Source organism: Triticum dicoccoides, chromosome 6A (assembly GCF_002162155.2).
Source record: "Triticum dicoccoides isolate Atlit2015 ecotype Zavitan chromosome 6A, WEW_v2.0, whole genome shotgun sequence".
In the NCBI taxonomy this organism is placed as follows: domain Eukaryota; kingdom Viridiplantae; phylum Streptophyta; class Magnoliopsida; order Poales; family Poaceae; genus Triticum; species Triticum dicoccoides.
The window spans coordinates 540,558,893-540,572,998 of NC_041390.1; the positions used below are offsets into that span (position 1 = coordinate 540,558,893).

The 14,106-nt window shown below is 43.0% G+C and overlaps 1 protein-coding gene across 1 annotated transcript; it reads left to right on the top strand.

Annotated features, from left to right (window-relative positions):
- Positions 1–5,452: 5,452 nt before the first annotated feature.
- Positions 5,453–6,619, top strand: LOC119317779. Its single transcript, XM_037592277.1, has 2 exons — positions 5,453–6,226; positions 6,333–6,619. Exons 1-2 carry the CDS (start codon positions 5,675–5,677, stop codon positions 6,339–6,341), a joined length of 561 nt encoding a protein of 186 aa, XP_037448174.1. The 5' UTR covers positions 5,453–5,674; the 3' UTR covers positions 6,342–6,619.
- Positions 6,620–14,106: the final 7,487 nt, after the last annotated feature.

Consider the following 14,106-nt stretch of genomic DNA (forward strand, 5'->3'; position numbering starts at 1 on the left):
ACAAGAAAATTTGCAGTTTATGTGTATTTTAGACTATGTTTTTATGTTTGTAATTTTACATAACATAAAATATTTTTTATGGCGATTATATATTTTTTTACAGTCTTTTTTTGCGTCGGAAATAAGACAAAACTTATGGAACGTAAATTTACGGTGCATTGATGGTAAAATAGAGGGGGTGAAGAATAACTATGCCTCATCCAGGGTGACGAATAGCACGACCATATATATATATATATATATATATATATATATGGAAAATAAATTCTACCACCTAGTGGTAGTTACCACCTAAGAATCCACCGTTGATTTGACGTGCCTAGATGAGGTTCCACCCGACCCGTTTAGAATTGATATTAATTATTTTCATTAGTTTATTTGGTGGTTAACAGGTCCGTTTGGTCGTGAGCCTATCCAAAAGTTTGAATGCACTCCTATTTATTCGTCTGGCATCCTTATCCACCTACTAACTAACCTAGCATTTTTCTCTACGTAAAAATAGAATTGTTTGTATATTCTTGTTACCAAGAGCAAACATATTTTTTCTCTATCTAGCGTTCTGCCTAGGCGACACTTCCATCACCGGCTGGAGACGGCGGTTCGGCGTCGTCGAGAGTATTCTTCTGCCACCGGCGACGCAGTGAAATAACGGCGACTGCCAGCAATTGCAGCCGATTGGGATTAGGATCATGGATGCATGTTGCATATTCATCCGGCAAACAAAATCTTTTATACTCTTCCTGATTTGTTTTCTTATCTAATATGAATTCATTGTTGACCAACAGCATAGCAAAGATGCACCTATGACCGACTGCCTTCGCAGGCGTCAACCCCTGCTGCAGTTCTTGCATGAATGCAACAGCATGATTATGAAGATCCAGATGATGTGACGACGAGGAGCGACGAGAAGGCAGCCGCAAGCCGCCAGGTGCACAACCAGAGGAAGATCCCTCGCGTCATGGCGTCACCAGCATGTAGCCGTCACCGACGACGACACAGCTGCCCGCTCCTGTTTGCTCAACGGCTTCATCCGATGGTGTGTGGTACAATAAGACTAAACGTACGCCACGCTCAACCAGCTGCCATTGACTTGCACGCTTCCCCGCCGCCGCCCTTGAAGATCTCATCACTGGATGCTACATCAATCCAATATGATCTGGAACGTGCCCAACCCAGCTATTATTACGTTCCAACAGTATAGTGAATCCCAATTCGGTTCTCAAATTATAGATCAGTATACGTATATGTGCATGCATCACCACCAGTCCAAGAAACTATCTGTTAGAGTTATGTTCCCGTATTCTCTCATCTAGCTCAGTCATGTTCTACCCAGTACATACAGTTGTTTGAAGATGTAGTATGGCAACATATTTTTTATTTTACAATCTCATACCTTTAGGTGAAAAAGGAATAGAACAAACACATGCATACTATAGTATATTCGATCAGTATGAAGATGTATGATTCCTTTTTCTGAAAATACTCCTCTTATCTTGGAGTATAACTAATTTTTTTGTGGGAAGATACTTATTATTCGGACATACTCCATTCTTCATACACCTTTTTGGAGATACTCCATACTACATACTCAACTCCTTATTTTGGACAATATACTCCTTATTTCGACATACTCCATTCTTCATACACCTTTTTTGGGATACTCCATACTCCATACTAGTACTACAATTAAGAAGTATACAGCATGCACCTTAACCAAGCGAGAGATATATGCATACTCCATACTCGTGAATATACTATTTTCAAATAACATACATATACTATTCTCTGAACTACATACTCCAATAGTAATATACTTCAAACTATGTACTATATGATATACATGCTTTTTTGCCGGAAAAAAAGTGTACTACATATCATAGAGTACATAGTTTCACACTATAAACTCCATACTCTCTTTTGGAAAAACTATATACTTCTGACTATATATTCCGTACTTTTTATAGGAAAAGTGAATACTTCATACTCGCAACAAAAAAATACTTCATACCATATACTTCATTTTTTGGGTGCACATACTACTTTTTTTTGAACGGCCTGGACATGCAGGCTAACGTCTAGATGCGCATAGCCTTCACATATATTCTAATTTAATAAAGAAAAACTGGAGAACTACTTGAATGTATATTAGCATGAAATACAACGAATGCAAGTGCTAGAACAGTTAACCTATATACGTGGATTACAAGTTCTAAGAATATGTACTGTTGGATTAAAAAAAGGTAACCATACTTCCTTATCCGGTGCCAACCAATAGAGTCACGCCCACGTCCTTATCCATTCAGCCAAGAATAAAAGAAACAGTTGAAAACTTGGACGTACTATCCCACCTATAAACCAGGGATTTCATTATTCAAAAAAAAATATTATTTTCTCCACCGCCTAATTGCCTAAAGCTGCTAGCGGGTTAGAGGATTCTGCCCACGTTCGCTACCCAGCGCACTCGGTTGCCTCGCTGCTAGGAACAGGGACACGTGGAGGCCAAAGAAGATGGTGGTAACTACCACTACTTGTAGATAAAATTTGTCCTATATATATATATATATATATATATATATATATATATATATATATATATACACTATTAAAGGAGGATCGAACGTCGTGATGGTTCGACCTCGATCCCGCACCGAGGAAATCGCTAGGAAAACAATCCACCCGCACACTACCTTTCAGGTAAGCTTAGGAGGTCCGGACATAGTAGACGGGCGCTTATTAGCTGCGCTGCGAGTTCTTCTTGCAGCTGACCCGGAGACCGTGGGTAAGCACGATCTGAAAACTTTGATGTCGCTTGGCACGAAAGCTCCTCTGGGCCCTACCGTCGAAGCCTCGGCGCTCCGAACTGTTCTCGCACTTTGCGCCATTGCCCTCCAACACTTCCACACCAAGATAATGGATGACCAGGCCGTCCTGAAGGGAGAACCCCCTCTTACTACTCAACTGGCCGTCCAGTTTAGATTGCAGAAGAAGCTGATGCTCGTCGACATAATGCAGAATCTTAGTCAGAGAATCAAGACGTTGGCTCCGGAGAAATCTACTGCCTAGGATGTTAACATTTTGTGATAACCCCCTTTTGAACAATCAACTATCTTTCTGTATTAATGATTACTATATATATATATATATATATATATATATATATATATATATATATATATATATATAGTGTTACTATTCATCAACCAGGGTGCAGAATAAATTATTCTTCACCTGAGGTAATCTTACGATTATTTTATAATTAAATTATATTTCGAATTCAAATAGTTACATTCCTATTGATTCACTACGTAAAATTTGACATAAGAAAATAAAAATATAGATCATAAGACAAGAAAATTTGCAGTTTATGTGTATTTTAGACTATGTTTTTATGTTTGTAATTTTACATAACATAAAATATTTTTTACAGCGAGTATATATTTTTTACGGTCTCTTTTTGCGTCGGAAATAAGACAAAACTTATGGAACGTAAATTTACGGTGCATTGATGGTAAAATAGAGGGGGTGAAGAATAACTATGCCTCATCCAGGATGACGAATAGCACGACCCACAATACGCTTTCTTCTTATGTCATAATACGCTTTTACGATTTGTTCAGACAAAATCATAATATAAACGAGGTGGTACTAATAATTTAGGAAACCGTTCGTAGTTTTGTCCGTCCGGCAAAATTTCTGTAGTTTGACACCGCGCTGCTTTGGGCCGGCCCACGCCGCGTTCTCCGCACGCGCACGGCACACAGGTCTTACAATTCGTACGTCCGAGGTAGTTTGTCGTGCGGTAGTTTTATCGTTCTCCCGATTCGTTTCTGCCAAAAAAGAAAAAGCAGACGCGCAGAGCCACAATGGGCCGGCCCATTAGGGAACCAACAGCCTGCGCCAGTAAAACGTTTCTAAGAAAAATTAATACGCTGCAAGGACTCGAACTCAGACACTCATGCTAAAGCGTTCAGAAGGCTACCACTAGGCCAAACATGACTTGGTGTTCATTTAGCCGCGCGAAATTTCAAATTAAGCGCACAATCGCGCCAGATATTAAGAGGATTTCTTTTTAAAGTGAATATATTTTAGAACACGAAAATTTGCAAAGTTGTTAACAAAAATTTAAACTCGATTTTTTTTCAAAAGAAAAATATTTTTTTAAACTGAGTATTTTTTAAAACACAAACATTTTTTTAAACTAGGAGGTACTGTTGTGATTATTTTTAGAATTTGCAAAAAATTAAAAACTCAAATATATTTTGAACTTTAAATTTGAAAAGGCAAACATTTTTTAAAACATGATTTTTTAATCTATACTTATTAATAAAACTTGGGGAATTTTTGAAATACGCCCACCTGATGCATTGTTTTAATTCAATTTATTAAACTAGGATATGAAGGAATCTTTTTTCTCCATAAAGTCTTCACGTACGACAAGTCTCACTCGCCCAGTGACACCCGTCAAAATGCATGAGAGAAGTCCAACTAAGATTTCATGGTCTATCTGACACAAACTACTCACTTTACATGGTGACACTGACATATATTATTTCAATGCTTTTCCCTATTATATTAGCTAGCCGATTAAAAAAACTTTGTTCAACGGTCTTGATCTTGGCCGGACACGAAGGCGGTTCAACAATCCAGCTGTTGGACCTGGCCAACCTTGGTTAGTGAAAACTGGTACTATGACCACCGGCGACGAGGACGACAAATATGACAAGCAGAAACATGTGTCTGGTGTTATATTGAATGGAAGATGTGGACCTGAGAATGAGGTATTAGTCATGTTTATTATGTTATGGGCATGAGGGTGAGGTCTTTAATCATGCTCAGTGGGTAAGGGCGTGTGAGGGCTGTTTTCACCCGTTGCAACGCACGGGCATGTTTGCTATAATAATAAAGTACGGATTGACTCCTCGGGTTTACCGTCATAATATGCTTTTTTCCTTGAATTTATGCTTTCCGTTTTTTTTGCAGAACATCCATATTTTTTCCAAAATCCAAGGTGGTACTAATCTGTACCTACGTAAAAAAACGCTAGGTTTCAATCGGTACGTCGTAGACTTGGGCCTTCTGGCTGTCCGTTGCGAAGCAAGGGTGTTGTGTTATTAAAATGCATGTCAATTTTTTCTCCCGTTGCAACGCACGGACTTATGTGCTATATATACTATTAAAGGAGGATCGAACGTCGTGATGGTTCGACCTCGATCCCGCACCGAGGAAATCGCTAGGAAAACAATCCACCCGCACGCCTTGTTCGCTAGCTACTCCTCCATCTCATGCGATACACGCGGAAAAACCCAGAGAACAAACGAACCGGTTCAATGAACCTCTACCCCACGATCCGGTAACCCGCACAACATGGCATGCGAAAAGCAACGACCAGGCACACACGTCTCACGCCCCTATCTGCTAGCAACCTCCTCGCTTGCTTCAAAAAAAAGCAACCTCCTCGCTCCTCCCCATCCCATCTATCTGCTGAAAAAATCGCCACGCCATCCACGCCGCTCACGATCCCCGCTGCGGCGCCTGCGTCGATGGGCTCCCCTCGGTCCTCCTCCACCAAGCACCCGCCCTCCCATGGTCGTGGTCCATCCTCTACCAAGCTGTTGATTGGGAGTCCCTTGAGGCCTTACCACGACCATGGAATCCCTTGCCCTCGCCTGCGTCAATGGACCCGCCCGTGACCGGACCGAGAGCATGTTATCGCACTCCTCGTCTTCTCCAATCGACACACCCCGCCGCTCCGACACGGGCGCATCAACGCCGGAGCTCCCCTGCTCAGCTTCGCCGTGCTGCTCCCCTGCTCTCCCGCACGTCCTCCTCCGCCGCCGGGGATGCCTACGCCACCGCTCCCTCCTGCCTCGCGCAGCTCCCCTGGCCCCCTTGCCTGCCTCCCAAATCTCCCCTCTTTCACCCCCAAAGTTGTTTCTTCTTCCTCCCGCTGCGTCTCCTGCTTGCGCGCTGCGGCGACACCTCCTCCTCGTTGCCCCCGACGCCGGAGGAGGCACGGGGAAAGCAACAGTGTCTCGCGCTGCGCTTGCGCCACCTCGGGTGTGCGTGGGCCTACGGGTCGGTCGCCGCCTCGGCCGTGCGCCAGTCCGCAAAGGAGGAGGAAGGGGATTCCGTTCGCCGCCAAGGCGTACTGGGTATGCTCCTCGAGTCCCCGCTCTTCAGGCCCCTCCTCACCCCCCTCATCAAGAAGCAGAACAACATGACGCAGGTCCTCTCCTCCCTTGTCAGCTTTCATTTTGTTTGAAATTATTTTGGCCAGCAACTCCGTGGTTTGCTTCTGTTGATTCTGGTCTTGTTATGTTGGGGGCGAGCAGATGCTGTAGCGCACGGGGATCCCCGACCGGCCCATGTTCTTCCCGGAGTACCCTCTCTCTGTACAAGCAAAAGCAGCTATGAGAAACTTTTCATTCAGTCAAGTTCTACTGATTTTTAGTCTTCTTGAATTTTGTATAGTTGAGATAGATGTTCTACTTCTTTCATTCAGTCAGGCTCTACTGAAACATTTTGCAGAAACAATGTACTGCTGAAACTGAAAAAAGGAACAGAAACATAAATGTTCTGCTGAAACTGAAAAAAGGAACAGAACCACACCTGAATAATTTATACTCATTCTTCAATAGATTTAAAAATGTTCAGACTTTGGATGTTCACTGAAATAATAAATCTTGTCTTTCCTAAAAACTGAATTTGTATATTAAGTCTTTGCTAAAGAGAAATAGTAAATCTTATCATAACAAATGCTCATTCAGAAGTGTTCAGAAATCTTCAGTTTTTTATCCTGAAATGTTCAATTTTTTGCTCTCTAAATTGTGTGCCTTTATTGCTCATTTAGTGCTCAGTACAATATTCAGTTTGAGTAAAATTCAGTTCTTGTGGTGAGTTGAAGAGCATTGCTCCGTGCCTTGCTATGCCTAGTGTGTGTGTGTGTGTATATATATATATATATATATATATATATATATATATATATATATATACGGTGGCGCTAAAGTGAGCGTGCGCGCAGAATGCTAATCCTACGCTCCGGCCAAGTCGTGCACCCGCTAAACCGGTCAAACCAGTGACTTCCCTCCACTTGCTAGTAAAAGTCCATGTAAAAATAGTAACACAATTAAATTATTACCATCAACATGCAACTACGGTTCGCCTGGCCAGGTACTCCCTCCACTTGCTAGTAAACTTAGTGGTAAAAATTGTAACGGGATTATAATGGTTACCATCAGTATGCACATGTGCGCTCCCTAACATTCTGCTAGTAAAATTCATAGTAAACATAGTAACAACAATAAAATCCTTACTGCTAGTAAAATGGTTACCTAAAAAGTAGCTAGATAGTAATTGCATTACTACTACCTATTGTAGGTTTACTACCTAACTGAACAAAGCTATTAGCTACTAGCTAGGTAATAATTGATTTACCACTACCTTCTCATAGGTTTACTAGCAATTCGTAGGAACATCTGACCCAGTCCATTGATTTCATTACTACTATTTGTGTTACTGCATCCCATATGAACCATTACTAGAATATCATCATGGATTTACGTTTGATTTGAGGTAAATATGCTTTATAGTAATGTCCTTACTACTAAGTGTTCCACTTTTACGTTCAAACATGCATGGCTCCATGCGGGACGGGTGGAGGGGTGGTTGGCTTAATTAAGCGCACGCTATGGCCGGCGCGTAGGATAAATAAATTTATGCTCATGCTTAGTTTATATATATATATATATATACATATATATATATATATATACATATATATATACATACATACATACATATATATATATATATATATATATATATATATATATATACGCGTTATTCGTCACCCTGGGTGAGGAATAGTTATTCTTCACCCCTCTCTATTTTACCATCTATGCACCGTAATTTTACGTTCCGTAAGTTTTGTCTTATTTCCGACATAAAAAAAGACCGTAAGAAAATATATAATCGTCGTGAAAAATATTTTATATTATGTAAAATTACAAATGTAAAAACATAGTGTAAAATACACATAAATTGCAAATTTTCTTGTCTTATGACCTATATTTTTATTTTCTTGTTCCAAATTTTACGTAGTGAATCAATATGAATGTAACTATTTGAATTTCAAATGTAATTTAATTATAAAATAATCCTAAGATTACCTCGGGTGAAGAATAAATAATTTTGCACCCTGGATGATGAATAGTATCACTATATATATATATATAGTGATACTATTCATCACACATGGTGCAGAATAAGTTATTCTTCATCCGAGGTAATCTTACGATGATTTCATAATTAAATTACGTTTGGAATTCAAATAGTTACATTCCTATTGATTCACTACAAAAAATTTGGCATAAGAAAATAAAAATTAGGTCATGAAACAAGAAAATTTGCAGTGTATGTGTATTTTACACTATGTTTTTACGTTTGTAATTTTACATAACATAAAATATTTTTACGACGATTATATATTTTCTTACAGTCTCTTTTTACGTTGGAAATAAGATAAAACTTACGGAATGTAAAATTACAGTGCATTGATGGTAAAATAGAGGAGGGGTGAAGAATAACTATTCCTCATCCAGGATGACGAATAGCGCGACCCATACATATATATATATATATATATATATATATATATATATATATATATATATATATATATATATATATACCTCTATTTTACCATCAATGCACCATAATTTTACGTTCCGTAAGTTTTGTCTTATTTTCGACGCAAAAAGGGACCGTAAAAAAATATATAATCTCCATAAAATATATTTTATGTTACCTAAAATTACAGACTTAAAACATAGTCTAAAATACACATAAACTGCAAATTTTCTTATCTTATAACCTATATTTTTATTTTCTTATGTCAAATTTTATGTAGTGAATCAATAGGAATGTAACTATTTGAATTCCAAACTTAATTTAATTATGAAATGATCGTAAGATTACCTCGGGTGAAGAATAACTTATTCTGCACCCTGGATGATGAATAGTAACACTATATATATATATATATATATATATATATATATATATATATTACAAATAAATCCCCAATTTATATAGTCCATCCCACGTGGTGATGGTTGGTGTGTCTCTGTCCGGCGATTGCGGGGGCGATCGCGATCTGGCGAGGCGCAACCTAGGGTTTCTTCGTCTTCCTCGTCCAGAGTTCGGATTCTTTACGAGTTCCTTCGGTTTTTTTTCTCCCTACCCATCCACCATAAGCCTTCTGCGTGTTCCCCTAGAGCGCGTGGTCGTAAAACACTCAAACCCTAGGAGATGTAGGGGGTGTGGAGGCGGAGGGAGGAGTGATGGAAGGGGTAGCTGGGTTGATGAGGGGTCTGAAGCTTTCGGATGAGGAGAGGAAGGGAGCCAGGATCAGGATCTCGGGGAAGGAGAAGGGGAAAGCCGCGACGGCACAGGCGGTAGGCAAGGTGATGTCGGAGAGGTTAGCGCATCCGGATGCGATCTGTCTCACGCTGGGGAAGATCTGGTGCCCGATCAAGGGGACCGATTGCAAGGAGATAGGGGTGAACCAATTCTTGTTCACGTTCCATCAAGAGATGGGGAAGAGGAAGGCGCTCGATAATGGCCCCTGGATGTTCGACAAGGACCTGGTGGTGATAGAAGATTATGATCCTAGTAAAAGGCCGGAGGATTACCAGTTTAATAATATCCCGATCTGGGCTAGGGTTTTAACCTACCCCTTGGTATGATGAATGAGGAATCTGCTGAAGACATTGGTAATTTAATCAGCCGTTTTGAAGAGGCAGACACTGGTGCTGATGGTAACACCATTGGAAAATATCTGAGGATCAAAGTTCGTATGCGCATTGATAAACCGATCATGAGGGGTTTCACTCTGAACAAGGAGTCGGAGGGGGAGGAGATGAATGATAAGCAAATGGTAGCTGTAGGAGGGGAGGTGGAGGTTGAGAACGGCAGGTGGTGTAGATTTGAATATGAATACCTCCCGGATTTCTGTTACACTTGCGGCGTCATTGGTCATGGGGAGAAGTACTGCTCGGTCAAGCTGGCGAAGGGAGAACAATAAAAGTTCAGGAGGTGGCTCAAAGCGGACCTGGGACAGAGAAGGGGTGATGTAGATGATGGAGTGTGGAGGAGGAGTAGCCGAAGTACAGGAAGAGGGGGGCTTTTGGGTCCAGTAGGTCAGGAGGTCGGTCGAGCAGCGGCAGTGATAGCTTATCGTGGCGTAAGAGTGACTCGAAGTCTGAAGAGGGAGGACGGGAGGGGACGGACAAAGGGGAGGAGGTCACTAGCCCTCAGAATACCACAGCCCCGAAGAAGGGAGGAAGGCTGAAGAAGTTAGATCTTCACGAGGGAGCTACTGTTCATAAGTTGGATGAGACGGGGAAGGGATGTGGCTCTGGTGCCCTACAAACTATTGTTACCAGTGATAATACCTTTGCACTTTCTGGGCAGGAACAGATTGGTAATGTCTTGGAGGGGGAGGGCGGCAAGACTGATCCGTCCAATGACGAGAAGGACAAGATCCCAGAGGGTAAGAGATACAAGAAGAAGGGGCGAGACAAGGTGAGGGCGGATTGTAATCCTGCGAGGGAGGCGGTCCTTGGTCAGAAAAGGGGGGGGGGGCAGAAGGGGAGGAGGAGATCACTGAGAAGAGAAGTAGAGTGGAAGGAGGGTTAGGCGTGGTGGGAGGATGTCAACATGCACAAAGTGAGGACACAAATAATTCTACATCGGCTGGGCTGCCAGAGCAGACCCGCCGGGAGCCATGAAAATTGTAGGATGGAACTGTCAGGGACTCGGGAACGGCCCAGCAGTTCGCAGCCTCCTTGAGTTGGGGAGGGAGGAGGATCCCGACGTGGTGTTTTTGGTAGAGACAAAAATGACTGAAAAGGAGTTGGAGAGGTTCAGGTGGACACTTGGGTTGCCCCATTTGGTAGCCTGGAACTCGGAGGGAAGTAGGGGGTGGCACTTTTTGGAGAAGGGGTGTCGACGTGACATTGCGATCTTATGGCCGGGGGCATGTTGATGTGGATGTGGTGGAGGAAGATGGTAGGGTGTGGCGGTTAACGGGTGTTTACGGAGAATCTGCAGCAGAGAGGAAGGTGGAAACGTGGAGAGTGATGAAGCTTTTTGCACAACAACACCAAGCAGGGAGGCCATGGCTTTGCTTGGGGGATTTTTAACGAAATCCTTTCATCGGATGAGAAGATCGGAGGTGTTATCCGACCGCAGTGTCACATGGATCGGTTTCGAGAAGCTTTGGAGGCCTGTGAGCTCTGTGATATAGGATATGAAGGAGATAAGTACACTTGGAGAAATCATAGTAAGGAGATCAAAACGTATATTTGTGAGCGCCTGGATAGGGCCACGGCAAACTCCGCTTGGTGTGAGTGGTTGTCTGAATTCAAAGTGATCAATGCAGGCCCTCGGCATTCGGATCATAGACCAGTGATTGTTTCCACGGCGGGGGAAAGTAGAAGAAGATTTGCCAGCGGAGACCGTGGCTTTCGCTTTCAGGCCTGGTGGTTACAAGAGGAGGGTTGCAGTGCAGAAGTTCAAGGGGCGTGGGAACAAGGCTGCCTGGAGGGAAGAGGGGATGTCGCTACTGCGATGCGGAGTGTAGCTGGGAGGATGAAGAAATAGGGGAAGGAAGTGGCGGGGGAATTGGAGGGTCGGCTGAAGAAAGCGCGTGGGAAGCTTGAGAGTTGCATGAGGGCCCCAGTGTCGGAGGAGAAAGTTAGGGAATAGGCGAGGCTAAGATGTGTGGTGGAGGACCTAGAACACAAAAAAACACCAAAGCGAAGCAACTATCACATGTAACTTGGCTGAAGGACGGGGATAAGTGTACGCGCAACTTTATGGCGGTGGCGTCAGCGAGGAAGAAAGCTAATAGAATTAAGATGCTGAAGAAGGAGGATGGGACGGAGATGAAGGAGGGAGAAGTTTTAAATAACTATGTGCTCTTTTTTTCCAGGACCTATTCACTTCTGCTGGAGGTAATCGCATGAACGAACTGCTCACCAAAGTGCAACCCTGCGTAACAGAGGCCATGAGGAACATCCTCGAAGCGGAAGTGACCAGAGAAGAGGTCAAAGCAGCGCTCGATCATATTGGGGATCTCAAAGCCCCGGGACCTGATGGTATGTCCCCAATTGTTTACAAAAAACATTGGCACTTCATGGGGGATAAAGTGGTAGATGAAGTGATTTCAGTCCTAAAGGGGGGTCAAATGCCAGACGGGTGGAATGATACGGTTGTTGTCCTCATACCCAAAGTTAAAAACCCGAGCAGGATCAAAGATCCGAGGCCTATTAGTCTATGCAATGTAGTCTACAAGCTATGCTCTAAGGTGATTGCCAACAGACTGAAACTTGTGCTCCCGGAAATTATTTCAGACAATCAGAGTGCCTTTGTCCCCAGTCGCCTCATTACCGACAATGTGCTTATAGCATATGAGTTATCGCATGTCCTACTGAACAAGAAAAGAGGAGGCGAGGGCTTAGCGGCAGTGAAGGCGGATATGAGCAAGGCTTACGATCGCGTTGAATGGGACTTCTTAAGGGCAATGCTCCTCAAACTTGGGTTCGGTATCAACTGGGTTGATCTTGTGATGAAATGTGTAACTACTGTCCATTATCAAATCAAGATCAATGGTGAGTTAACTGAGCAGTTCACCCCCACCCGGGGGTTATGTCAGGGTGACCCATCTTCATTGTACCTTTTTGTCATCTGCGCGGAAGAGCTGTCAGCCTTGCTTCATGATGCTGAAGCCAATGGGCGGATAGGTGGAGTCAAGATTTGTCCAGCTGCACCGGTGGTCTCACACCTCTTGTTCGCAGATGACTCAGTTCTTTTGCTCAAGGCGAAAAGGGAGGAGGCGGAGGCGTTAAGGGAAATCTTGGATCTCTATGAAAGCTTCTCGGGACAATGCATTAACTTGGAGAAGTCTACGGTTATGTTGCTGACTCTCACCTAATACTAGTCCTGAAGCAAGGAACGGTGTAAAGAGCGCTTTGCAAATCCATAGTGAAAGCTGGAATGAGAAATACCTTGGGCTGCCTGTTCATGTAGGGAAATCAAGAAAGAAGGCGTTCGCGTTTGTCAAGAACGCGATCTCGGGGAAGGTTTATGGTTGGAAAGAGAGGCTCATTGCGAAACCTGGGAAGGAAACGCCGGTCACGTCGGTGGCCCAGGCTATACCCACTTTTGCTATGTTGTGTTTCTACTTGACCAAGACCTTCTGTGAGGAGCTAAGTTCTTTGATCAGAAATTATTGGTGGAGTCAGCAAGACAAGGAGCACACAACCCATTGGATAGGATGGAACAAGCTTACGTTGCCAAAGGCATAGGGAGCACTCGAGTTCCGGGACATGCACGCGTTCAATGTTGCCATGCTGTCCCGACAGGCCTGGAGATTAATACAACAACCAGATTCGCTGTGTGCACAGATCTTGAAGGCCCGGTACTTCCCGGATGGCCGGCTCCTTGAGGCCCAACCCTCTGCAGGTATTTCTTATGCTTGGCGCAGTTTGCTTCGTGGCGTCCAACTAGTCCGAGAGGGTTACATATGGAGGATTGGGGATGGCACAAATGTCAACATATGGACCGACCCTTGGATCCCCCGGCCCTGGTCTAGAACTGTCATCACGCCCCGTGGGCAGTGCCTCTTACAGTGAGTAAGCGAGCTCATTGATCCATATACATCTTCCTGGGATGAGCAGCTGGTGAGAGATATGTTGGAAATATGCCCTAGAGGCAATAATAAATTAGTTATTATTATATTTCCTTGTTCATGATAATCGTTTATTATCCATGCTAGAATTATATTGATAGGAAACTCAGATACATGTGTGGATACATAGACAACACCATGTCCCTAGTAAGCCTCTAGTTGACTAGCTCGTTGATCAATAGATGGTTACGGTTTCCTGACCATGGACATTGGATGTCATTGACAACGGGATCACATCATTAGGAGAATGATGTGATGGACAGAGACCCAATCCTAAGCCTAGCACAAGATCATGTAGTTCGTATGCTAAAGCTTTTCTAATGTCAAGTATCATTTCCTTAGACCATGAG

Coding starts and splice junctions, on each gene's coding strand:
- LOC119317779 (XM_037592277.1), top strand. CDS start 5,675: ATGGACCCGCCCGTGACCGGACCGAGAGCATGTTATCGCACTCCTCGT.